Consider the following 27,024-nt stretch of genomic DNA (forward strand, 5'->3'; position numbering starts at 1 on the left):
TAGGAAAGGAAAGAAAATGATGAGCAAATTTAAAAATGATAAGCAAATTTATAAAGGTAGACACTCTTAAATGATTTCTTAGTAATCTCGGTTAAAACAGTGATAAAATTAACTTAATGCTATTTCCTGCCATGTTTCTTATACAGCACTTGTAGAAGAAAGAAGAGGGATACTGAAGAGAAGAGTTAATAGAAATCTGGACTTTATGTATTCTTGGATGAAGGGCTCATCCTGTGAACAGTACCAGGCTGTTGCCACCAGTACAAGTTGGACATTTAATCTACGGGAAAGGTCATTTTCACATTTAAAATCTGCTCTGATTGATTCTTCCTATTCTGAGGACGGCTAATCAATATTACCAGGGGGTAGCAGCCTTGTGTTGGTTTTGGTGATCTTTGCAGGAAACCATACAGGAACTGGATGAGGAAAAAAAAAAAAAAACAAATGTATAATGGGTTACTTAACCAGTGATGAACTAATTAGTTAAGATGGAAAATTAGAAAAATATTAAAACTGCACACCTTTCTACAACATATAGAAATCGTAACTTTAATCTGCAAGTGCCTCTGATACAATACTGGGTGGCAAGAGTCCCATTTAGAAGGCAATGGTATATTCCATATATTAAAGCAAGGTTTTGTGAAGCAAACTTCAGGTGAAAATCTGGACAGAATGGCTTAAATGAACAAAAACCAAAACAAAACCCCAGAAGATTCTGCCTTTTTCAATCTTGTGTGAGGATGGGAGGGAGCACATAGTACGTGAATCTCACACAGGCCTTCAAGAGAAAATTCATCGTGGTGAACTTCTTCATGGAGAAAGGCTGGGTCTTTTCTTGCTGTTTTTACAAGAGCAACAGATTTTTTCTTCCTGCAAATTGCTAAAGCACTAGAAGGCTTTTATTTAGTTAAAGAGTTTATATCCCTAGGACTATATAAGCTATTGGTTGTTACTTGGCAAATTCATAAATGCATGAAAGCACTTTGGAAAAACAATTAAAAATAGCTTTTTTTCAAATATATACATTTATATATATATATAAATATATATATATATGCTGAGAAACAACTGTGTCATTCTGCCCTTTCATTTCGACCTGTTCATCAGGATGTCTTTGTTTTATGGAATAAGAAATGTCAAATGTCAACATCAGGATTCAAAGCCTTTCGTATCATATAAAATTAATTTTCTCAACATAGGTAAGATTTCCAAGGGAAGAAAAATACACATACAGAAGAGCAGGGGAACAAATACAAAAGGGGATTTAAAGAGCCTGAGAAGGAGAATGAGCAACAAGTTTGAAGGATCTCAGGACCTCAATTCTCAGGGTGATGCTGGGAAAGTTTGGGAGTAGCATAGTGGAGAAGAAAAATGTGATCGGTTTACAGGCTGTACATTAAGTAGAGAATTCTAATTTAATTTAATTCTATTTCTATTTTAAAGACCAGGGAGGAGACATAGTTGCAGATTTTAACAACATGGTAGCCATGAGGCAGACAATTTTAGGCAGCTGTTTTCAAGTCTGAGCAAGAGGGAGTCAGTGCTGCCAAGTTACAGCAGAGAGCACAAGCAGCCAACACGTGCAGTTTTAATTTTTCAATCCATATCTGTATTAGCTGGAACAAAATGTCTCCATTTGCCTGTGGTCCTTTAAACATGTTAGTAGGTATGTGTCTATCTCTTTTAGCACTTCTCAAAAAGTAGAGAGCTCTTTGAAGTTTACTCCATATTATTCTTTCCTCTTTAATATGTTGGATTAGTTGCACCAAAGATGTGGCTGTCAAAAGTGCAGCATGGGGAATTCAGGTCTGTGGTCCAATTTTTAATGTATTAAGGCAATTTATGATTACTTCATATTCATATGGAATATTTTGTAGAACAATGTTATGGAGGAACCCCTATGAATTTTGGGAGCATTTTAGAAGCCTAAAGAAAAAGAGGAATCTGGAAGAGTGATTGGTTTGAAAACACAAGTCTCCACTGACTGAAATGGAGAAAGACAAAGACGACTACGTTGGAAACTGTTGCTAATGAGCTGCACTCAGCCGAAAGAGCACTTGAACAAATAGCAAGACTAGGAGAAAAGAAAAAGCAAGGTACTTTTTTTTTTTTTCCTTTCTATTGCTGTTCAAGCAAATCATTAAGGCCTCCTTAGAGACACTTTAAAAGCTTATTAAACAGTTTTTTGGTGGCTATTACTACTACAAGTTGCCTCCCTGTTAATCTGATGTTAGCTTAAGGGGATTGTAAGAGACAACAATCTAAAAGAATGATTTTTTTTCACAGAGATACAATATAATGTGGGGAAAAAAGCCCACTGTTTGTAAGAGAGGAATCACAAGAGTTTTATTGTTCCTTTAAAAGGCAGTTATGGCTTGATTTATCCATGTTTTTTAAAAATGCACAAAGATGAGTTTTAGAAGTTTAATTAAAAGCAGTCTTGATGTTGCTAGGCTTTTATTCTAAAAAGCATTCTAGTGCAGCCTTACACATTCATATTGGTACTCTTGTTAGCATGTTGGTATGAAAGTAATGACATTGGTTCACTGCAGCTTGCTGATTTCACAGAAGCTATTATGAAGAGCCTGTGCCTTCATGTAAATATATTTGTTACTTGAGATGTAATCATGAAATAAGAAACTCTTGAAATGAATCAGAACTTCTAGACATTTTGACTTGAATTTCAGGTAACGTGTTCAATAATCAGAAGTGGAAATGATCATCATTTGTTTCAATTGACTGGAATATATAAATACATTCTATATTGGACTCTGCTGTTGACTACAGTCTGCAGAGTAGCTCACTTTACCTTTATATTCAACTATGTTGAGACTGCAGATGTTCAGAGTATGTACAAGTTTTAATTTAAAGAAAAAACAGATCCTTTTCCTAAAGAACCAACAATGCAAAGAGCATGCACTTCTCTGACCGACTTCAGTCTTACAGTTTTTCTATATCAACTCTCAATTGTGTAACTTCTTTCTACTGTTAATCTTCCTTGCAACATATGAGAGAGTGAAAAATATCTTGTAAGCAAGATGAGGAAAGTAAATCTATAGAAAAAAATCAACAGAAAAAAAAAGATTGTTATAGACCATATATTTATTTTCCTAAGCTATTTCTGTCTGAATGTCCAGGTCTCGTTTTTGGAAGGTCTCTTAGACTGAAGATAGCCTGGCAGCTATGCTCCAGGTCAGTCTATCCTCAAAGTCTGCCAGCTTTCTTTAAATTGTCAAGAAGTCAGTAAGGATGGTTCCTGCTGCTGTTGAATGTGAACAGCTTACAGAGGCAGAAAAAAATATACTCCAGAAAAAGTGCAGCCAAGGTAGAATGATTTCTTAAAAACTTATAGAATGCTTCATCCTATATGTTATTGTTTAAAGTTGGTCTTAAATACGATTAAGTCCTTAAGAATTTGTGTCAGGAACTTGTGATTTTTTTATTATGGTCAATTAACCTTCTGATACTTCACTGAGACCAGTTTTCTTTTGAAAATTTTGAGATCTTGCTGCACTCCCATGTTTCAGGTAGTACTGGATTGATGCCTGTGATATCTGACTGAAATACTTGGAACAAATTAAGTGCTTTTGATACTGACACTAGTGTGTACCCTGCTGACCCATCATCTCAAGAAAATGTCTTTAATATCTGCAGATCTACACATCACTATATTGGAAGTATTTATTAATTCTTCTTGTGTTTTTTTTCTTGTTTTCCTTTTTTTCCTGATTGGGTTATTTTATTTCAGTGAAGTAATAGTAAGTGAATCTCATACTAAGATAGAAGAATATAAACTTGTAAGCTTTCACTCATGTAAGTGATGAAGAACATGTATTTTTATTATGCTTTAAACTTAATGAGTGAACAGCTTTTGGATTTCTGACATTTCCTGGTAGATTCTAGCGTAGTAATGCAATTTAACATAATGCAGACATTAATAATTGTGTACATCCCATGTGTGACAAATATAAATATATCTGATGTGAAGCATAATATAAAATCAGAGTATTTCTTAATCCATTTGAAATACAAAACGCGAGAGGGATGGCTGTTTACTTAATAGCACTCCTAGAATTGCAATGTTAATCTCATCTAAATGAAGATTCTGAGACATATTTTGAAATACACTCCTTTGACTAACTTGCTTATTGCATTTGCACCACTAATTGAGTTCCCTTTTCATTGCCATCCTTCCTTTGGGAGACTTGATGATTGTATTTAAAAGAAAAAAAAAAGAGGGGAAGGGAAGATAGTGTTTGGAATAAGCCCCTCCTTTGCTTCCTTATCAATCTGGGCACTTATATGACTCCCATTCCACAGTATCTCAACTGTAGGTAGAAACAAATCATTGCAGGGGACCAGTCGCCAATCCCAAAACTTTGACAAACATCCAGTTGATGGTCTTTTGTCCTTGCAGAAATATATATAGAAGCAAGTGTAAAATACATTTCTCTGTATGTGTGTGTGTGTGTGTATGCACACACAGCTTTTTTGTTTTGTTTTGTAATCTGAGTGCATCTTTGGGTATGATTAGATAATTATGACTGAAATAGATGTAAATTTGTTTCAAGTATAAACGAACAACATTTTCTTGATAAGTTCAAAAGAAAAAAAATCAGTTTATTTCCTATCACCTCCTCATTGCCCTAGTGTTAGGCTGTTGTCAAGTTCTTGGTTATTCCAGCTTCTTCAAAGCTATTATCCTCCAGAAATGCTTTTGTATTAGGGAACATGCCTTAAGCTTTGTTTCAGGGAAACCTAGCAACTATGTAGCATAATTTGGGTTCACTTACAGGAGGCAAGCAAATGCCCCCAGTTTAGAGAATTATTTAGATGATCAAGATGTATTTTAGTTCAGGGAAAGTATTTACAGGGTGCTTTTCCCATTAAGATTGCATACATAGCCCTAATAGCAGCAAACTTAATCCACTTTCCACAGTGCGGAAAACTGGAAGACACTAAAATGACATCAAAGTCCAAAGGCAAGAAAGCTGATGTCCAGAGAGAATGAGACCTAATGTAGATAGGAAAACATATGTGATTTTTCTTCCCAAGAATGCAATTTGGGAAACAGTGGGTCAGGGCAGTCTTACTGCTTGGTAGCTCATGGCCAAACCCTTGCTTCCTCAGAACTGAGAAGTGTGGCTTCTAGGGGAAAATATTATTGCTACCTTTTGGTATGAGCTTCTTCTGTTTTTCACATATTAATAGTATGTTTCAGCTCTGGATATCATGTTTAATTAAGGCTGATCACTAATGAGAGCAGATTCTGTCATGACAGAGCTCCACAGTTGAGGATCTTGCCCTACGCTCTGTGCAGGCTCAGGCACGCGGGCTCAGCCAAGGCTGTCGTAGTGGTGACCATCTATTCTCCAAAGCCCCAGGATGCCTCCAGTTTCCCAGCAGTGTCCAAAGCAAAGACTCGTATGATGATATAAAAACTCAGTTGTCTCAGTGGGTTCAACTGGTTTTAGGGCATTTGGGGGTTGGGAACGCAGGTGTGTCATTTGTACTTGCTCTGCTTTGGTTATATTTGGCACAGAGTGATAGTCAAGCCTAGCTGATGAATCATGGGGTTGGTCTGAATTTTGAATGTTAATATTCCTGCAGCTTAATCCCGTACAGAAATAGAGATTTTTGGCCTATCTGAATTTAATGGCAAACCCTCCACCGACTTCAGCAAGGGCAGAATTTCTCTTGGAGACCTTATCTTTTCGCCAGAGAGTTTCACACAGCTAAGAATTTGGGCATGAAGCATAAAAATATCTAGAAAGGTGGTTCCTTTCCCAGAAAAAAAATCAGAGAAATAGTTTTGAAAATGATTTTCTAATACTAATAAAGAAAATGTAATAGCCTATTTTATGCTCCTGTCCTTAGGCTATGCCTTATATCATGAGCAATATAAAAGAAAATTATATTTCCATGATTACTCATTGAAGCAGAAAATGAGTTCTGTTACCTGCAAATTTAGAAGTTCCTTGAGTAATTGGGTAGCCTTTGTACATCTTCAATTTTTGATGTTATTGGGTAGTTTATGGTATTTACTAAGATGCTTTAGCCTAATCATTTTTTTTTTGACAGGATAAAATATCACTATTACAGTGGGAACATTTTCCTGAGAGAAGAAACCATTTAACAAAGTAGATTCTGAATGAAATTTGCTGGTCAGCAATACATAGAATATACAATGCATGTGCAAGAAATAGTTTAAATATCAACCAGAAACTAACTATGTAAATTACACAAAAGCATCCTTATTGTGCTGGCTTTCTCTTTCTTCTAAGACTTCAGAAGGCATTAGCAGAAATAATTTGAATACCTGAAATATGTTGTATAGAAATCTGTCTGCTTCAGAATTACAGGCACCTATTTCAGTGCAGAACACACAAAAAAATTAGTTTAACATTTGCAGTAGTCAGTCAGTTCCTCCTAGTACTTCTGCAAGAGGCAGCCTTGAAAGGTAGGTAACAAAGATGAGCCCCATCTTTGCAAGCATTCCTTCTTCCGTCATCTTTCCAAGTATGAAAGATCTGGTGCCTTGGCCTGCCCAGGACATCCTTTGGGCAAGGGAGCCCTTGAGTGGATGTGAGATGAAGATACAACAGGACACAGGGTGCTTTTGTTTCTAGTTTTTATTTTTGGCGGCAGGAGGTGGGTGATTGTTCCTCAGTAAGAGACGTGCAGAGGGCTGCAGCAGCTCTTCTGTTGTGTAACGTGGAGCATGAGCTGCAGGGTAGACTGTAAACAGGAGCTTGCAGTCTGTAAATCTACCTCTGCTGCCACTGTTACATTTTTATGCTACATCTAGTAAGACTGATTAGATATTCTGTGCATAAATACTTCCAAAAATAAAGGGTCTGGCTCTTTGAAGGTTAACTGCCTAAAAACAAATGATCACTTGGAAATACTGGTCCTAGTTCAGCTTTGTTATGTGGTGTCTGTCCAGTGCAGGCTTGTGAGAGGCATGGTGGGGACTCTGGTGAAAGATCCTGACTTGCAGATCCTCGTTTGCCTCTTGCTTCTCCCTGAGAAATTAAAAGTTTTTCTTCTGCCCTCTGCTTATGTGGACCCCCCTGGTGAGAACTGGTAAAAGCTATGTCTCTGGTCTTGGGCTCTTCCACTAGGATTGCAATTGCATAGCATTTTATTTGCAATTGCATGGCGTGTTATTTGTCATGGGAAAGTGTGAGGGACTATATGGAATCCCAAGGGTGTCTCTAATATCAGATAAACCAGAACACTGCTTAATTCTAAGTATGTTTGAACAAGTAAGGGCTGTAAGGTTTCTTAAAGTAGTCGGGGACCTTTAGATTGACCTGCTGCCAGAGTGAGCTTAAAATTTGCATAATAACTAGACTCTAGAATGAACTTGAGAATGCCTCAGGTAGGAAAAGGGAGAGACAAGAGGATAAAAAACAGATTTGTTCTCTAGTTCATGCACAGAATCGCAAAGAATGTAACCTTTTATCCCTATAACATTTCTTCCCCTAATCTTTTTCTGATAGGTTTTTCTCTGTTCTTCAGTGGACCTTAGCATTGCCTTCTTGGCTATTTCCTTGTTAATTCTAGGTTGGTTGCCTTTTTATGTCTTGTTTCTTTGATTCTATCTTTTATATGTACATTTCTGATGCATTTTCCTCTAAATCTCTAAAAAAGCATAACCTTATCAGATTGCTGGCATGTTACAGAGGTTTCAGCTGCATGTAATACTTCATCCCAATAGAGTCATTATTTTATCTCCTTAAACTTGTTCAGGGTGAGGGCATCTATTGATAGGTTTGTTCTATTCCTTCATAATTCCTACTATTGCTACTACTATATATATCTCTTCATAACACTGCCCATGCAGAAGTTGACAGAATGGAAAATTAATTGGTCGAATGAGTGTCTCAAAATGACTTTTCCCTGGCTATTCAAGATCAAGTAGCTTTAAGAGGTGAGTAGAAATGGTGCTTGCACTCACCTAAAGCCACTATTGCTTGTGTCTAACTCCCTCTTTATTACACTGAGAACTTGCGCAGCAGAAATAATTGACAGCTGCCTCTGCTGTTACCAACATTCAAAATCCTGTGGATTTTGTGACTGTCCTTTCCTACCTTTCCTCCAGCCTCCTTGTTTTCATATGAGGATCTCTCAGAGCTCTGCACTTCATTTTGTAGATGAGGAAAACGACAGAAAGAGATTAAGGTTAAAATGTCAAAAGTTTCAATCAAGTTTGGGTGCTGATTTTATATCTCCAGGCCCTGATACTTTCAAGTGCACTCAACGTTATTGGACTTTCAGATGGAAGCTGCCCTTTGAAAACTAACTATTGTTGCTTCCTGCTTTTCACATTTGTCAAGGTTGGGTAGAAATCTTGAAGTTGATGGGGAGCTAGTTGCTTTCCATGCTGGCTGAAAGTGGGAACAATCACAGGCCCTTTTGTTTAACTGTAATTGAAACATGGGAAGCCACTTCTAAGACCGCTCTGAATGCTAGTACAAGCTGGGAGGTTTTGATCTGCTTGTGGGGGTGTGTTCAGAAGTAAGCAAGGAAGGAGCCAACTGAAGAGAAATGCTTCTAACACGAGCTCGAGAGAAAAGCTAAAATTGCTTGGAGCTTTTTGTGCAGAATATTTTGGGAAGTGTAAAAAGAGCTGTTCTGTTGATTGCTACTCTGATCAGAAACGGTGTTTTGTAGATATTCTGCAAGTAAACAGTATGACTCAGTCAAAGGGAAATGACTGCAGGCCCCAGGCAGCATAAAAGCATGGGCTTGAAAAACATGGGTGGACCATGAATTTTTACAAGAAAATTGTTTAATGAGCACTTAGGTTAGAAGCACTTAGTTTAGAAGCTTCAGGTGCACACAGTAGATAGGGAGTCCTGGAACTGAGCTCGCCAGGACTCTTCTTGCTTGGGGGCTGTGCATCTTCTGCACTTGGCCTCCTAATGTTCTGCTGGGCCACCTGCTGCTCCTCCCTGTCTCTGAACTGCCCTTCAGGAACGAAGGCAAGAAGAGGCTGGCTGGGCTCACGGCATCCCAGCCTGTGGAATTAAGCAGCAGAGGGAATGGACAACTTAAGGAAAAAAAATCCAGAACTATGTAGTGTTGGTGAGCTCTTTAAAGCAGGGTGGTCCAGTTTCTTTCCTGTTGCTAGTCTCTTTCCCCACCGCTGTCCTCCACCTCTAGCAGGTCTCCGAGTCTGGTCCTTTTAGTTTAGAGGCAGCAGTCAGGGCAGAGTTGAACAGAGCAAATGTGAAGCCCCAGACAGTCACACAGGTAATTGCTTGTTGATACCCTTGGCTGCAGATCAGAATTTTTCTTTTCTTAGGATTTACTTGGGAACATTCTTTTTATTTTTTTTAATTTATTCTCAAGTGTGTGAATTTTAAACCAAATCAGTTCTCTGGTTTGTGAGGGAGAGGGAGGTAGAAGGAAGATGGATCCATGCTCTCAGCAGCAGTGCCCATCAGCTGGAAAGTAAGGAAGGGACGTGGTTTGAGGAGTGGGAAGAGGACAGAGTGAAACAGAAGTGGGAAGAGGACAGAGTGGAATGAGGAGAGTTCTGGAATGTGCTGGGGGAACAAGGGATAAATCAAGAAAAAGGGAAATTTCAAACTCTAGAAAATACTCTGATGTTGTTTTGGTGGCAGCCTGGGTTGGCTCCATCTGTCTCATCCTGTTCTCTTGTTGGATCTTATTTGTATCCAATCTGACCCAATAGCTGCTGCCATTAAAAAGTCTCTTTTTGAAGGAAATTTGAATTAAAATCTACTGCAAAATGAGATCTGTTGCTGAACGCAAAGAATAAAAATATTCAGAGTCATTTTTTTTCCTGTGTGCTTCATGGCATAACACAAGTGAAAACTTTTTTTTTTCAAACTAAAATTGTGAGTTGTTTGTGTTTGATTTGTTTCTTTTTAAACAGACCCCTTAAAGGGCAAGTTGTTTTTAAGTGTCTACATTGATTAAAGAATAAACACTGGCTGCTTCAATTGTTGTAAATACTTTGGAAATCTTTCAGGCACTTCAGGTGGCTTCATAACTCTCTTCTCTTGTTTTCCCACTGGCAGAATCTTCTGCATCTTGAACTTTGCTTTTCCAGGTAGATTCAGTTGCCTGCTGAGGGGAAAAATAGTTTATTTCAGTTTGTTCGAGTATATTGGCTATATTGTAAAGGAGACTCTGAACTGAGGATGGCTGTTCTTGATGCCTGTTGAAATGCTGTTGAGCAGCTGTGGGTGGGACAAATTACATTTCATTCCCATACCGAAGCCACTTCATTAATGATCACTTTAAGCTAGCAGCCCTTCTCTATGTTGCCTAACTCCTCTTCTGCCTCCCATTGCCTATTTCCTCGTGCAAAGTGATTGCAAAAAGGAAGCAGTGATCACCTGCACGATTAGGCTGAGACCTAATAATCAGATGTATGACCAGGCTTATGTCTTCAAAATATTTATCATCCACAATTGCATGTTTCATAGCACTGTTTGATACTGATTTCCCAGTTTATTTAAGATATACTAGTATATTTAAGATATTAAAGACTCTATTAAAATATACTTTAAGATATACAGTATATTTAAGATGTTTCTTAGCTGATTCTTCATAGCTGTGTGTAAAACAGCCCTCTCCAAGCCTTGCACCACAAGTACTATCCATTCTTTCTTCCAAAATTTGCTCATGAATCAAGTCTAGCTGCGTTGAATGAGGAGGAATTGATGCAACCATCCCCAAAAGGGAATTTTGGCTGGCGTACATGGGAAGATGGGAAATGACTCCGTCATCTTCAGCCATGGAAGGCATGGGGAGGAATTGCTTCAGAAGAAAGTTACAGGGAAGAAAGCTGGGGTGAAGAGGTTTCCACCTGCTGAATGTTCATGGATGACTAGCAGAATGTGGCCTTTTAGCTTTACTCAAGATAAGATAGGAGTTTGAAGGAAACCACCCATTCTTGTAGACATAATCATACTTGGTTTTGCTAGTTTAGGATGACATGCTTCTCTTCTTAAACCTTATTTTACGAACATGTGAGATACTGAAACAAAATTGTATAGCTTCGTTTTCTGGTGATGCCTTTAGGAGAGTGCCACAGCATTATAATAATTACAGGAACATGTAGCTAGCGATGAAAACTGTCCAAAAAATTGCTTCCACAGTTCTGTATTGGTGTTTTTCCTGGTCAGTGTTATCCTTTTGCTTGAACACCTTTGAAACCTGTGGGACGTCATGAAGAGATTCTGTGCTAGGTGAATCCTCAATGATGCAGGTAACTCCTCCTGTCCGAGACAGCGTTTATCCAGCGATGGGATTTCAAGCTGTTAAGACTACTCATTCACAACAACACCTTTGTCTTAGGGAATTGCTTTTTGAATCTATTGACATCAATGTTTTCTTCTTCATGTACTAATACATACAGGGGAGTATAGCAGCCTGAGCTATGCCTTATTTAGTTTTTGTCTTGGGCCTACTCAAGGCTCTTGTTGCTCCCCATAGCTGGCAGACAGATGCTTTATTGTTACACGCTGCTGCTGTTCAGTCTAATCACACCTTTCCATGCATCGAGACTCCTGGCCACTTTCCCCAATACCCTCCTGCTTCCTCCCCACCTCCCCTCCCCACCCAAAAAAAAAAAAAAAAAAAAAAAAAAAAAAAAAAAAAAAAAACCCAGGAAAAAATGTTAGTTAAACTTCTCATTTTGTATATAGGAAATGTTAACATTCATTATTTATATAAAAGAGAGAAAGAAAACTGGCTTTGACTCTTCTCTAATGCCAGTCTGTTCCTAGTTGTTGATCTAGTGTGAGTTTATTCTGTCTGCTTATCCTACACGTGAAATCTGTATTAAAGACTTGATTAAAGGTTTTTGCTTATATTACACAACTATTTGGAATAGCTGTGGTTCCCAGCTGAGTGGAGAGGAGGGATACAGTTCACAGGTACTTGTTTAATGCTGTTCCTGATAATTAATATGAGGGTCTTATTCCAATTTCCCTTCTCAGTCCTGTATTTTATAGACACTTCTGCAGGGGGCACCTCTGTTACCTTCTCTGTCCAGACTGACTGCCAGGCAGGACTTGTACCCTGGCTCTTAGACAAGCCTCTTCCAACGCTTTCTGAAGCTATTGAGGGCAGTCAAACTCAAAATATTTTCTTGTGCAGAAACCTGATGTGCTGTAAGTGGCTGATGACAAGGAACTGCAGTAGCGTCTGCGTGTACTGCCCAACACAATGAGCAGGTGTCCGAATCACCACGGGCCTCCCCTAGACTTCATGGGGAGAAGATGGCCTTAAGGAGCCGTTGGACCCCATGGTGTTCTTTATAAGCCTGGCTTCTGCTGAGGGCTCTCTGCACCCCATCCATGCTCGGGGTAGCATCCCTATGTTCTCTCTGCTTTTGCAAGCTTTTGCCACCTGTTTTGGGAAACTAAGTTTGGTCTGTTAGGGGGAGAGTTTCTGTTGCTGCCCTGTTCACAGGGCCGAAGAGCAGTCCCAAAAACATGGTGGAGAAGCCGCAGGTATCGCGAGTGAGGGGCTGCCAGGAGCAGGGGATGGTGCAGGTGGGTTGGGGGCTGTGTTGGGGCTCGGATGGATCAGGCTTGAGGGGAAGGCAGCCCAGCCACAGGTCTGGCTCTGTGCAAGAGCTGGTGGGGAAGAAGTGCTGGCAGTTGGGATTTCAGTCCCCTGTAGCTCTGCGGAAGGCGTTAGCTGCCAGAGTGAAGGGAGCTGCTCGGAGAAGATTAAAAGCAGCTGTATTTAGATCTGCAAGATAGTAATGAGAAGAAATGGGGAGGCTCAAGGAAAAGAATGTAGAGACAAGGCAGAAGGGCAAATCTGATGCTGAGGGTGGGGGGAAAAAAAGACTGCATTAGCATGAAGTGATTATGGGATGGGCTCGGTGGATAGTAGCACCAGCTTAGCTTAGTCCTGGCTGCACTTGCCGAGAAGCTGCTGATTGCAAAGGTGGCAGGGCTGTTTCGGCTGCATGAGTTGACAACAGTCTGATTTCCTAACTCGTCAGACGAGATTTCAGACACTCATATGGATTTGGAGGTGTCTTTGGGCCTGAAATGCAAGTATGAATAACATGATGCTTTATCTCGGCAAATTTGCAAGTGTGTCAGCTTCCCTAGAGTGAGTGGTTTGAACTTGATCCTAGTGTATAATTGAGAATTGGACTCTGCTGCACATCCTCAGTTTTATTAATAAATGTTAATTTGGAAAAATAAAGATATTGTCTTAAATAGCTCCTAGGTAATTTGCTGTGTTTGAAAAGGTGTGTACTTATTTATGTTTGATTCTTTAGAGAAAAGAACCCCAGGACTTTGATTTATATATTTGCTCTTTAAAAATAATATAGAAGTGATTTTATTGTTACCTGTGCTGCCTGGAATGCTTAAAGGAAGCACAGTGCAAGTTCAGAGCATTTGCTAGTCATGTCAAGGTTTTCCTCTGGAAAAGATTTTAAAAGTTTGATTTAGCTTTGTAAAATCTCCATTTGCATCCAGCCTTGTTGATTAGTTAATCGTTCATATTTCTGTTCTAAACATGAGAGTGCTTGGCTTATAAGATAGTTCGGTCATGTAAGAGCTTTATCTGCAGTGAACGACAAATTCAGGAGCTTGTTATGTCAGAAAGGAGGAGGAGGAACTTCTGTTTAGGTCTTGCCTTCACAGGGAGAGGAAACACTGATAGTATCTGTGTAATCTTGCACTGATGAGCTGGCATCACATTGCTTTGGAAAGATTGGTGTTTCAGATCTGATGACTAAGTGATGGTGGGCACAGCTGCTTTAGAAACTGAGATAAAGGAAAGAAGGAAAACAAATCCAGAATTGCTATGTGAAAACCTTGCTGACATGCAGTGCTGTCAGAACACTTATAAAGAGCAGAAACCCTATTCAGTGTCAATCAGGTACGTGCTATATTGAATGAAATATTTATTATTTTAAATGTTGCCAAAGCTCTGCAATTGATTGCCACTAGATTTATGAACAAAAACCTCTAAATGAAATGGGGTGGTTAAAGTATTGAGAGATTTGTTTTAATTCCAGTACACATTTGTTCTTAAAGTCTAACAGTTTGTGCAGATAAAATGGTCTTTCAACAGGTTTGTGTTCTGAAAATTCTTTAGGATTCAAACAAATTTTAGAAGTCTGCTATATTTTAAGACTGGGGTTTAAGAAGTTTATTAGAATGGGATTGCTGCTCTAAAACTAGAAGGAATATTTTGAGCATACATTATTTGTGCATCTTCTCAAAAAAAAATATATATATATGAAAAATATGCTAATAAAAGGCAAAAACTGCTTCTTAGCATCGTGATGTTTGGTGGGGGGGGAGGCTGATTCAAAGCACAGTGGAGTTGATGAAAGTTTCCTCATTGACTTGAATAGACTTTGGATCAGACTTGTAAAGTTCCAGATCTCATACTGATAAATATCTCTTGTTTTGTGCTTACAACTGCTGTGTCTCCCTAAGCAGATTTCCATACTGAAGTCAGTGATTTAGGCTTGTGCTTTTTTAAAGGAAACTTGTTTTTGAAATGGTCTTTCCCAATTAAACGACAAGATTAAAAGCTGTTTCTTCAGTTTGCTCTTGAAAATACTAAAAGGCTTATTTAAGAGGAATTAAAGGTGGGACAGCATGAGTGTACATCTCTATCAAATCCATCAGGACCTCTGTCTGAAAGCTAGTAATTTTTTCTTTTTTTTTCCTTGTCTAGCAATGACAGGTATGATCTGGTCTTTCTATCTTGGACGTTTTAAAAGTGAGGCATTATTAGAGAAAATCCCATTTGGAGGGAGTGGGAGATGAGCAAATTATGCAATTTAGACCATGGGATGGCTGGTTAATGTGCTATTTCTTTTTAAAAAAGAACTACCATAGGGAGAATGACGAACAATTACCTTTTTATGTGCAGAAGTTTTGATATGCTTATGAGTAGTGTGAGAACTGCCTTTTGAACATAGTCATGTAGCATTTGATTCTGATATGCTGAGTGTTGCCAGCTGTATGTTTCCTCATCCGTATCCTTGAAATTCCTTTCTCAACTGCTGTCCCCCAAGGAGGGGAGAAACGTAAGACAGAAGTTTGGTGCCTTTTACTTAACAAATATGCTTGGATTTCTAATACGAAGGTTTGAAACTTCTATTTGCTAGTTCAGGATCTGATCAAAATTCCAGTGTTTTGAGATAAGTTGTGAGCAAAGTTAAAATGTAGAATTACTGTCTCTCTTCTTCTGCTTTCCTTCAACTTTTCTCTTCCTTTTAAAATTAAATATAACTTTCATTTCAAAGGCACAGTGACTGACACGGTATTAGAGGCAGGCAGCCCTAGTACCCCCATTCTCAGGCTGGTAACAGTGTGGGTGACTGAACAGTTCCTTGGACTTTCAAAGGAGGAATAAAAATCTTAGACCTGAAGGGAGGGAATAAATCTTATGCTGCTTTGCAGCTGATCTCTGAAATGCTCCAAATTGCAAGAACTGATTAACTTATTTGAACTTCAAGAATTGCCAGAGAAAGTGAAATAGTAAGAATTATTTTATATCGTGGTGAATTTAGTTCTTGGTGGCCTGATATACTTAAAATGTCACGGGAAGAAAATCACCACAGTTTTAGAGAGACTCTAAAGATGTTGCAATTGCAGCATTATCTTCTGTGAATGTCAGCCCCTGTGAGCATCTGTGAATGATGATACTCTGATAAAGAATGGATGAAAATATCAATTAAAATCCTGTAAAGCCATGTTATTATATGGTCTCATCAAATAAACTTAGTGTAGTTTTATTGAGTACCGACTTCTTAGGAAGCTGCAAATAGAAAACAGCTTGCAGTGAAAAGGGATAATTCCAGGGGGCTGAATAGGTTTTATAACCCCTATGTTATTGTGCTCTTTGGTTATCTGCAACAGGCTTTTGCTAGCAACAGGAAATACTCACATAGAGTTTGCTGGCCCATTCCTCCAGGGACAAGAAATATGAGGCTCAGAGAACAGAAATCCAAGAATAACTCCTCAGATTTTATTTTAATGAGAGGAGGAGGCCATTCAAATTTTGTAGCTAACATTTCATTAATATATGGGACAGACTTCCACCTGTGTGAATCAACAACAAAATTCTTACTGACTCAGTCAGGATTTTGCCCACCAGCCCAGCAAAAGGCTCTTTTTCATGTCCAGTTTAGTCATGAGACAAATCTTGAACAGCTTCTTTTTCTTTGACATTAAAATGTATCCAGCAGCTTTTGTTACTTGAGAATGTTAAAATATCATTTTTGATTTGGGGTTCCATATGGCATTATAACAATGTTTCATTGCTTGCAAAGTTGAGAATAAGCAATACCTTGATTTCTGTTACTTCAGGGAGTGAGTGATGGTGAGGGAAAAATTAATGCCAAATGCTAACTTCTCAGGCACAACTGAAATGAAACACTCATCAAAATGCTTATAAATATATGAAGATAAATTTTGGAAGATAAGTGGGCAAACATGTAAGTCTTAAGTCAAAAAATCCTGTATATCAAATTTTATGAATAAAGAGATTTTTAAAAGTGCTATAAGAGGTTAGACAACCATATGTCTGAGCTCTGCTGTTTGTTTACTGAGTAGAGCCATATGCAAAATGGACAGACTTTGCTATAATATTTGCACTAATGAAGCAGATTGTGCCCCAAAACACAGCTTAACAAGCGGAGAAGGCATTTTTGCATGTGGTATATTTTTCTTGAATGTAAGATGCATTCAAAATTACAAGATGCAGTGGGCTGCCTTGTAAGTGAGGCTGCCAAATGCTGTAAGCTAAAAGGTTTGGGGCTCTTTAACAAGGATATCAGTAAAGAGACTCGTTATGTAACTTGTCTCATATATAAATGATCTGCATAGTGGCCATGGGAAAGAACATAGTAAGTATATGGAGGGGGTTGGTGGCAGGGAGAGTGGAATAAGGGGCGCTCCGCATTAATCTGACAAGAAAAAGCTGTTTGCTGCTTTTCTCTGCTCTTCAGGTCACCTGGAGCTGAAAAACAGGTCCCTGGGAGTGTGTTTACGAGGAGGGCTCTCTGATGCCTCGAGCAGCTCTGGTTATCGCCGCTGCTTTGCAGCCTCGCAAAGCAAGAGGCTGTTCGAGGAACACAGCACGCTTGGAGGGACAGGCAGTACATCAGGTCTGCTTAGCCAGGAGGAATTAAATCCTGGATGCACTGCTCTCCTTGGCAAACAGAAACCACCAGCCCACAGAAGCATGTTTGGGAGCCGGTCAGATCCCCGAGTGGTTTAGAGGGCTCTAGCTTCTGCAGAGCTGAATAAATCAGTTCATACCATTTAGGGTTGTGTCCCATTTGTCTGCTCACCTATCTAGTCTTGTTGCCTATAAATTACCAAGAGGTCTAGGTTGCAGGGGCAGTAGGGAATCTCTTGCCCAGTGGGCAAATTAAGATTTGCCCAAGGCTCTTAATCTCCTCACAGGGTTTATGCCTAGTGATGGAAAACTGCTGCCAGGGAATCTTATCTACTTAGCTTCTCAGAAAGCAAGACGGCTTCTCTCCGAGAGAATAGGAGGCTTCAGTTCCTGTTCTCCATGCCAGATTTTGCTTGTTTTTTGTTCACATATTGACTTTTTTTCTCACACTTTCCTCTCTCAAACTTCTCTGCCATGAGTACGTTGCTCTTGRCTGTGTGTTCTGTGTGTGTCACTGATACCCATCTCCACAGGCTTGCATGGGGAAACCCGTAGGGTGTAAATGCAGTGATATTTTCACTTCCTGCTATATTTACTTATTTATTAAGCTTAAGGATAGGTACCAACGCTGATGAGAGATGCTGAACTGTTACAAGAGCAAACAGAAAGAACTTGACCTCAGTCAAAAGGTTTTGACCTGTCTAYCAGTTTATGTCTACACCCTGCCAATAACTAAAAAGAAGTTATTCAGTAACCTGCTGAATTGTGTAAAAGTCATACTGGGTAAAATGAGGCTATTTCACCATGGGCACTTGTTCTTTCTGAGGCCAGGTTCTTGAGCTGACTGTTCTGTTTCTCATCTGGGTGATATAAATTAAAGATGTCCCTCAGTGCAGGCTGTCATAATGACTCAAGCATAGTGGGCCCTAGTGATAGTTCTGGGCCACTCTGGTTGAGAGAAGTGGTGGTTGAACAAATTAATCCCTCCTGGAACCGAGGAGCTGGTGTGTTTCCTGCTGCTGCCACAGAGCTGTGCTCTGATCCTGAACCCAGGGATTAAGGCTTGTGCGCATGGAGACCTAGGGGCGCTTCAGGGAACGCAAGTCCCAGGCTTGGAGAACCTGAGTTCCCCCAGGCCGGATACCTGTCAGGGCTTCGGGACACAGTGAAACAAACCCAGTACTCAGCACAGATGTAGCCTCTTGTATTTGTTTCTATGAAAGAAACATTTCTGTGGGCTCATTAGCAAAAGGAATTTTTAGCAAAAGGTCAAATGTATTCAGTGCTACAGAATTCCTGTGTTTGGGAGGTAAGGATGTGTGCAGCACCGTGAGCAGATGTTAGTTGTGTGGATTGGTTGGTTCTGGAAGCTACTCGGTTAACCACATGAAGACCTACACTTTTGACTTAAACCTTGTACAACTGAACTTCAACAATTAGGTTCTTTCTTGACAAACATGAGGTTCTATGTGCTGGCTTCTGCATGATAGCCTTGTGGATGGAGTTGTAATTACAGAATCGTCACTTATCGCTGTAACTGTTACTGGTGTAATAGATGTATAAGATATTTCTTTCCCAATGAAATTTCACACTGAAATTCAAATATTCTTTTTGGTGGAATAGGTACTGCCCATCCATGCTATACTTTGAAATAATGCCATGGAGAATAAAAGAGATGGAAGGTCTCAGGCCACATTTACATTCTTTTAAAGGACAGTGGCTTTCCACGTCTGGTTTGAAATTTTAAGTGTATGAAAGGTGACTAAAAAAATGTGAGTCACAGAAAGCTTAAATCTGTCTGAGGTCAAATGACATTTATGGCTCTGCAGATTTGAAAAAAGAAAAAGGCTGAACGACTGCACTTGGCTCTAATTTGAGTGGAACTCTGAAAGTCTCTTGCAGCTATACTTAGCTTCTAGTGACCTAACCCCATTGCAGTGTGTGTAAGACAGTTGTTTTCATGCACCTGACAGTGTTAAATGTTGATTATCTTTGGACGGGACCCACACCTCTTCCCTTCTTGAGCAGAGTTGACAAGATTGCCAGTCCCCTGGTAGTTAATGATCCTTTTCTGTGCTTACTATGCTTATTACCCTTTGCAGCACAAATAAAGTGGAATTTCTTCCACTTGAATGCCTCTAGAGGAGGCGTATGGATGAATATAGTAAAAGAAAAATCAGGTAGGTGGAGATACCTGGTGGGCAACTAGTCTTACCTTCTGCTTAAAGGTATGTCAGGTTGCTCGGGGTCTTGTTTTTAATATCTCCAAAGATTGACTTCAGTCTTCCTGCACATCCTATTCCTGCGTTTAACCACTATTACTGTGGAGATTTCTTTTCTTATATTCGATTGAAATTTCTCTTGGTGTGGCTTGTGAGTGTCATCTCTTGTCCTTTGTGCCATTCTGAGAAGAGTCTGGCTTTTGTCTTCCTTTTAACCCCCTTTAGGTAGTGGGAGGCTGCAGTTAGACCTGCCTGCAGTCTTCTGTTCCTCCAGACAAACAAATCCGTTTTCCTTAGTACCTGCACATATGTCATAGGCACCAAGCCTGGGAAATATATTTATGAATGTTTAGAATGAACCTAATACTTGTCCATAACAAGATAAACAAAAGGCYCATTTTACTTGAGTCTTTCAAAGTATTTGTGCCCCTATGCTTTTGATCTGCAGAGTTTTCTTTGGAGAATATATTGATCTTATGGAACAGGCTGTTAATTTTGCAGGAATGGGTTTAACATCTGAGGTCTGGCAAGATTGCTTARTTTTGCTGTGCTTCCCTGTCTATGCTCTACTTGTTGCATCTACTCCTTCTCAGGTAATAACAAACTTGTTTACTTGTATTACTTTTGTTGGCAGTATCTGACATTGCTGCGTTTAATGAGTAATAAGTTCCTTACAAAACTTGAAGCACAAGTGCTGTGTTGTTCATCAGGATTGACTTTCCTTTAACGATCAATTTTGAAAAAAYGATTCAATTTATTGTTGCAGCGCAATGCACAAAGTTTAACCTAGCAGAATATTAATAGAATCCATTGCAATATGACTGAGGTGCCTAGGTTGAGGGGTACTGGAATGTATGTCTGCTGAATCACTGCTATTAAAATGGAAGGAAGAACGATTTACGCTTTAATCCTAGCAGAGAAAAAGGTCATTTTAATTCTCTATGGCAAAAATATTCTTTGCTTAAAGTATGTGAGCTGCAAAGAAAACTTTAAGCATGTTGCAGTTTATATTGGTCACTAAGAATATCCATCAATCCCCTGTTTCTTGTAGGTTGTGGCATTTTTCTAGGAAAAATTCTTTTACAGTTCAAACAGGCTCTAAAAATCAGCAGACTGCCCTCTCTTTTTTCCCCCAATGCTAAAAAATTAGTTATTTCCCATAAGGCTTTAAAAAGACTCTTAATATCGGTCATGTGCAGTGACCAGCTTTGGATGCAAGTATGCAAGTGTGTTGATTTGAGTTTGTTCAGGTAGGTCAGTTGGCTTAATTATTTACCCATGTATCTATTTGACTATGACATCTAAACAGTTATTGTGCTTTATCTGGTGCGTGTTGTGTCAAGATACAGTATTCAATATGTAGAGCTCTTTAAAGACCTAATTTTCTGGAAGAGAGCAGAGATAAAGTCACAGTTTTGTTCCTACATCGTCATGGATGTCAGTGCTGTCCTCTGTATCAGAGTCAATGGAACTGTATTTTCTTACACCAGATGTGAATTCTGCCTTTAATGTCTTAGATTTGTGAATGGTAAGTGTTATTCAAGGAATCAGATGAACTGTTTACCTAATTTAGAGTATTTGCTTAATTAATGGCATTTCAGTCATTCGGTATTTTGCTAAATTAAATTGACTTAAGCATATCGAAATGTTTGCAGTCTCCCAGAAAAAAATGTATTCTAAGAATAATGGCTTCCTTCTTTGATCTTTAGAGGTTCATTTTGGGTAGGAGTTCACTTTAGGCTAATGAATGGTCTTAAAATATGACGATGCTATATCAGGAAGGAGAAAATATATTAGCCTGTTGGAGCTCTTTATTGCAATCTTGCACTTGCATGTGTTATCCTGCTTCCTTTTGAGGTGTTAGTATTAGTGGAATTTATCAGTTTCTGTAGCCCTAAATCTTAAGATCAAGGTCCCTGGATCTGCAGCTCTTTAAGCTGTGCAGCTGCACAGTCCAGCAGTCGGTTTTGGGGCCCCCCTGAGCAATTCCTGCAGCTTCTCTTTGTGATGGCCTGGGCTTCCCCTTCTAAACTCGCTTGGGTTTAAGGGTTATGCCTGAGATGAACTTGTGGAAATCCATAGTCTACCATGGCTGAATTCTTTATACTACTGAAGTTAATTTTCTTAAGCCAGTGCTGATATTTTTCTACTGTATTGCAATGTGCTGAAGACCGTGAGTGCGATTTGCTTTGACCTCCTGGACCTTGGAATCCCTTCCCTGGTAAATGAGTTGTGAAGTCTGTAGTGACTTTTCACACTTGCATAAAGTTCCCCCCTGCAGAACAAAGTTCTTCCTGTCTTCTCTTAACTTCTGTATGTGACCTCCTATGGAGAGAATGTAGCCTTTGGCTAAATTAGAAGCTGTCCAGCATTTACGTGGGTATCCTATGTTATGCTGATTGACTTTACACAGAAGAAGAGAGCTCAGCTAACTTCAATTCATGGAATTGTGTAGTACTAGCTCCAGGCTTTTGCTCCTTATACAATATATATACATGTATTTTTGTAAAGGTCTGAGGGAAACTGGACAATGTGTTGTTTGCAATAAAAGCTATCAAAGTATTTTAGCAGAATATCTGTAGTCTGCAGCATCCATGCACACCTTGAGGATGTGCAGCTTGTGAGATGTCTAATTTCACTCAGCTTTACCTAAGCAGAAGCTTTAAATGCGCTCCAAATACACTGTGACCACTGGGCCTGTGAACAGTAACAGCTGAAAACAGTCTTTAAGATGGTTTCCTAGTTCCATCATTTGGCATTCATAATTTAACTGGGCTACCCACTGCATAATATGGAAGTGAAAGCACACGCAGCATTTTGGGGGCTTTTGCAGAGAAAATTGCATATTACTGATTTCTCTCAGCAGAGCCTCTGGACCCAGAGCAACTGAATCTTGTAGGTTCTGGTGGAAGCAGGGTCAGCTTCTCCTCCGCTACACTAGAGTTGCAGTGCAACAATTGCTGGCCGAAAACAGCTGCAGAGATATCTCATTTTCCTGTTTCCCACAAAGGAAAAAACAGCAGCTGGGCCTGAAGGCCTGAAATGATTTGAAGAGTTCCTAGTTATTTCTGCCTGTATCTTCAGTTTCATTAACAGAGTCCAAAGCATGTCCTAGTTTTCTCCGCCCCATCGCTTCCCCTGAAGGAGGAACCCTGTTCAATAAGACAATTTCTCACCTCCTTGTTAATGTTTCTGTCCTTAATCCTGGTTCTGGAGAGAAAAGTGTGCCAAGTAAGTCCCAAAGATGAAAATGCCACCTAGCTCAGCAGCTGTTGAAGCTGCTGTTGCTTCAGAAAGCCTGTGTTTGAGTCTTCTTCATCTTGATTTATGTTTATGGGAAGTGAAAAGAGGTAAGAGTTTTTGGCATCAATATTTAAACATTTATTACATAACAAAGCAGTGGGTGAATTTGTAACTATCTGATGTTCTTTCCTATTGGGACTGTATGACCACATGGACTGCAATTTTAGTACTGGAGACTGAGGCTTGCTGAAAACAAAATGGTCTTATAGATGTTTTGGGTTGCAAGTTATGAAATGCATGCCTGTCATCAAAGTCAGAATGAATTTCAGGTAAAGCATACAGTGAAGAATGAAGGAGAAGTATATTTTGTATGTCAATATAAATTAATGCTTCTAGGATGGGGAAATGTTTCAAGAGGATTTTGCTGTCCTCTTCCCCACTGTCCCCCTTGGATCTGCCTAAATCTGGCAAAAAGTACTTGCTGTGGGTAAATTAAGGTTTCATTACTGATTTGGAATCAGTAGAGACTGCAGAMTAGTTAGGATGAGGATGGAGAATGGCAGGAAACTCTTAAAATATCCTGACCTTATAGAATTGTTGGAGTCCTGTGTTGTTGTGACTTGTGCTTTTTTGGAGGTGCTGGATCCCAGTGCCTCTTGGTGTGAAGTCGCAGGGCTTCCTGACATCCATTGCATCTTCCTGCCCWGTGGGGAGGGGGATGCAATGGAATTCTTAGTTTGGAAGATGAAAGGGGCGGTGTTCAAAACACCTACCAATAAACATCTGTGTTAGTAAAGGTAAAGCTGAAGAAACATGCCTAAAACAGGAGCAGGAAATGGTAAAATTTTACAGTGATTTACTTTGTAGCACTTTCATTCTGCAATTGTGGACCGTAGGATAATATTAATTCTCGGATAGAGGAACTTTACTCTGGCTGCAGGGATGTCACATGCATCTCTGTTTCAGGTGTCATGAACACACAGAACCCCTGTCTTACATAGTTAGAAACCCCCTAAAAATAAACATTTCTCTTAAAGTTAGCAAACCAAAGCACTGACTGTTTAGGTTTCAATTAACTCTTCTTTTAATATGTCTTAATATCTTAGGATGAAGATTTAAGCAACAAATAGTCTTCAACCTTGCTTAAAAATGTCTCTGTGTGCATCATCGCACAAGGACTTCTCTCAGTTGCTGCCACTTCAAGATATTGGATGCAATAAAACAGAAATTAAAAACTCACCAGCTGGTATCGGCTCTCCAGTTCCCTACAGCTGTAATCAGTCCGTGCTGGCAGTAGAACACAGTCCAGTTTATATCCCGTCATCTTACATGGAAAGCAGGCATGAATATTCTTCCATGGCCTTCTGCAGCCCTACTATGATGAATTACAGCCTTCCCAGCAATTTTGGTGATTCAGAGAACGCGACTGTGAGGCAAACATCCAGCCCAAGCGTGTTGTGGTCTGGCCCCGGGCACCTCTCCCCACTGGCACTGCACTGCCAGTCATCGCTTCTGTACGCGGAGCAGCCAAAGAGCCCGTGGTGCGAAGCAAGACCCGTGGAGCCAGTGCTACCTGGGAACAGGTGAGTAATTCTTGTTTACTTCAAGATCTTAAACCGCAAATTAATTACTTTTTCTTCTTTTCAGATTTTCCTTTTTTTCTGTTTGTCTTCTATACATTGTCTCTTCCAAAATACGAGCATCAAATCAGTCTTGTGTTCAACCCTCTGAAATAGGATTACTTTTCAAGTGGCTTCATAAAGAATTATACTCTGATTTCAAGCGCTATAAATGTTTTCAATTTAGAAACTGATTATTCTGTATAAATAAAAATTCAGGCTTCTGGGTACTAGTTTGTGTAATAAAAACTAATTTCCCTGCTCTAGCAAATTAAGTCTTTTGAGTGAGAGAAGCAAAGGTTCATCCTCTGTCCCTTTTCAGAGAACATTTTTTGAATACCATTTCATGTGGATTTTTTTTTACTGCATCTAATAGTTATGTAAGCTTTTCATGAACTTGATATTAAAAATTACTTTGAGTTCTTACAGTCACATGAGTTCTAACAGTCACATGAGACCATCCATTACGTTTAAAAGAGAGATGCTGTGGTTGAAAGTCCAATGTTTTCTTGTTGTTATTCTGGACTTACATTATGAAGTTGTTGCAAACAAGAAGATGCAGCTGAAAATAATGCCAGGTGTAAAGAAACTGTGTTTGCAAAAACATGTTCCCATCCTGCACGTTCACTCCTGCTGCCTACTGTGAGGTTTMTGACAGCAGTTGATTCTTCTGCCCCACTCATCAGCTCAACAGCTGTTTTGTACATTAAAAACACGGTGTTGCAGGTGCTGTTCCTCTTTGGGCAATTGTATGTTTGTTCACAGGACTCTCTATTTAACTACTGTGGTCATTGGCAGTCTGGAAAATAATAGCGTGGCCTGGAAGCTGGTTTAGTCCAATTGTTCATAAAGGATTTGGGCTATTTTTTGAAACTACTCCCACCTGTTCCGCAAGGGCTGGGCCTTTATTTAGCTGTACATGGGCAAGAAGTCAGATCTAAATCTCYGCTTTAGACTGTGGGATGCAGAAAYGTTCCAGCCTGACCATTTGATGGGTCTCCCTTTGGGGTCAGGAGAGAGCAATGGGCAGATCTGCCGGGCAAACCTGGTGCAGGTGGAGGTGGGAGAATTGGGAGAAGCCGTTTGGGTAGCACTGCTTAGCCAAAGGCTTCCCCARTGCACCTGAGCAGGGTGCAACATTAAATAAACCAGCCAAATTCTTCTCGCTTGGTTAATGTTCCAAACCATAGAGAGGTCTGGAAAAGCTGCTACTGGTTCATGTTTTAAGCCGGCCGCTGGAATCACCCCAAAACAAGAGTTCCCCCCRCGACGCTCTGTGGCGTGATCCCCGCGTGGGAGAAGGGGAGCCAGGCCCGTGACTCAGGAGCCCGTGTCAATACCGGCCTTCTGCCACTTGTGTGCAGTCAGACGGGCTGTTGCTCTCGTAGCTCATTATCAACTCGTTTAAATGGGAAAAATCGATGAAAAATGGAACCTGAATTTATGGCTCCCATAAATGATCTTTCAGCAGCAGGTCGATGCTGTTGGCTCTTYGGGCCTTCTCGTGCTTCAGTCACCTGAGGCCTGCATGCTGTGACCCCCTTTATGTGCAGAATTTTTAAACACGGACATTTAATTTAACTTTGAACCAAAAGAGGCAAAAGTTGCAATTCCCCTTATTGTGGGTCTCTGGACTGAAATAAGGCTGTAAAGGAAAAAGCTGTGTTTTCTTGTGCTTTATACTTTGGTGAGGTCTTAAATTGATGTCATGAACGTTGTGTTTATTGCCATGGGAACAGCGATTGCGACACTACGGATTCGTAGGCTGTATCCTGAAGGAAGAGTCCTTTGGGTTGAAACTTAAAGGAATAGTTGTGGGGGATGGAAAACATGTATAGTGTCCGGTGTAAGTAGTTCTAAATACAGCATTGTAGGCTCTTCTTTTATATATAAAATATATATATATAATATATATAAAAAAAAATATTATATATAAAGGTGTTCTGTCCGAATGGTGAGTAAAAAGGTATTACCATATAGTTAGATATGTTACACAGTGTATTCTTTTACATTTAAAAACAGACGTAGACTCACTGAGAAAGGAATTTAGTTTYCTTGGGTATGAAATTCCATTAACATTAGCTAAAATCATGTGACCTAGCTGACTAGAACTGATTTCTATTCAATTTGAACTTCCTTGTGGATCACCTTAAAATAAGGAACCTAAATTTCCATTCCTTACAAATGCATTCCTTCTATAAATGCAGAAGAAATTTATTTAACTTTGTTGAAGGAAAATATTATGTAGCAGTGTGCTAGTTTGCAGGAGTTTAGCAAAAGTGCATTATACTTTGTATAAAAGTAGACGTGAATTTTTAAAGGTCCGTTTTTGCCTTAAATGGTAGTATATTGGTGGTGATGCAAATTTGGCACAGTCCTTATGGATGCAGTAACTACTGAAGACGATAGAAATATTCTCATAAATTTTGTTGGGACACAAACACAGCTTTTGTATTAAAATGATTTGGAGGGAAAAGAAATTTGGCAGCATAGTATAAATTACTTAAGACTAGTCTGGCATGTAAGCTGAAGTTAGTTTTTGTTTTTCATCCTCTAACTAAAAGGCTTGTAATTAAAGAAACAAAAGACTCATATTGCAAATGGAGAGATGTATCAAGAAATACCACTGAAGTTCCCAGAGTGATGCTTCTGCCACTTGCTTGATTTGTTCTTTCCTTCAATTTATTTTCCTTCTCCTTCTAACAGCAATGGCAGATAGAATATTATAAATAAAAGTCTATTGGATGCACTGGCTAGCAGTGCTTGCTAATCATAAATGT

The 27,024-nt window shown here is 39.5% G+C and overlaps 1 protein-coding gene across 4 annotated transcripts in view; it reads left to right on the top strand.

The window, feature by feature from the left end:
• The first annotated feature begins 12,955 nt into the window (after positions 1 to 12,955).
• LOC112947187 (estrogen receptor beta-like) overlaps positions 12,956 to 27,024 on the top strand; it is a 28,170-nt gene continuing 14,101 nt past the window's right edge. For 2 of the 4 annotated variants that reach the window (XM_026039211.1, XM_026039214.1), the window contains exons 1-2: positions 20,716 to 20,910; positions 23,732 to 24,208. In XM_026039211.1, coding sequence (XP_025894996.1) covers positions 23,775 to 24,208 — 434 coding nt within the window. In that variant the 5' untranslated portion in view covers positions 20,716 to 20,910; positions 23,732 to 23,774. Of the gene's footprint in view, positions 13,059 to 13,727; positions 13,897 to 20,715; positions 20,911 to 23,731; positions 24,209 to 27,024 lie in introns of those variants that run through there. The other 2 variants (XM_026039212.1, XM_026039213.1) reach the window with 2 other exon arrangements.

The sequence above is a fragment of the Nothoprocta perdicaria genome, unplaced genomic scaffold (assembly GCF_003342845.1).
Source record: "Nothoprocta perdicaria isolate Ctin4 unplaced genomic scaffold, notPer1 scaffold_223, whole genome shotgun sequence".
Lineage (NCBI taxonomy): Eukaryota > Metazoa > Chordata > Aves > Tinamiformes > Tinamidae > Nothoprocta > Nothoprocta perdicaria.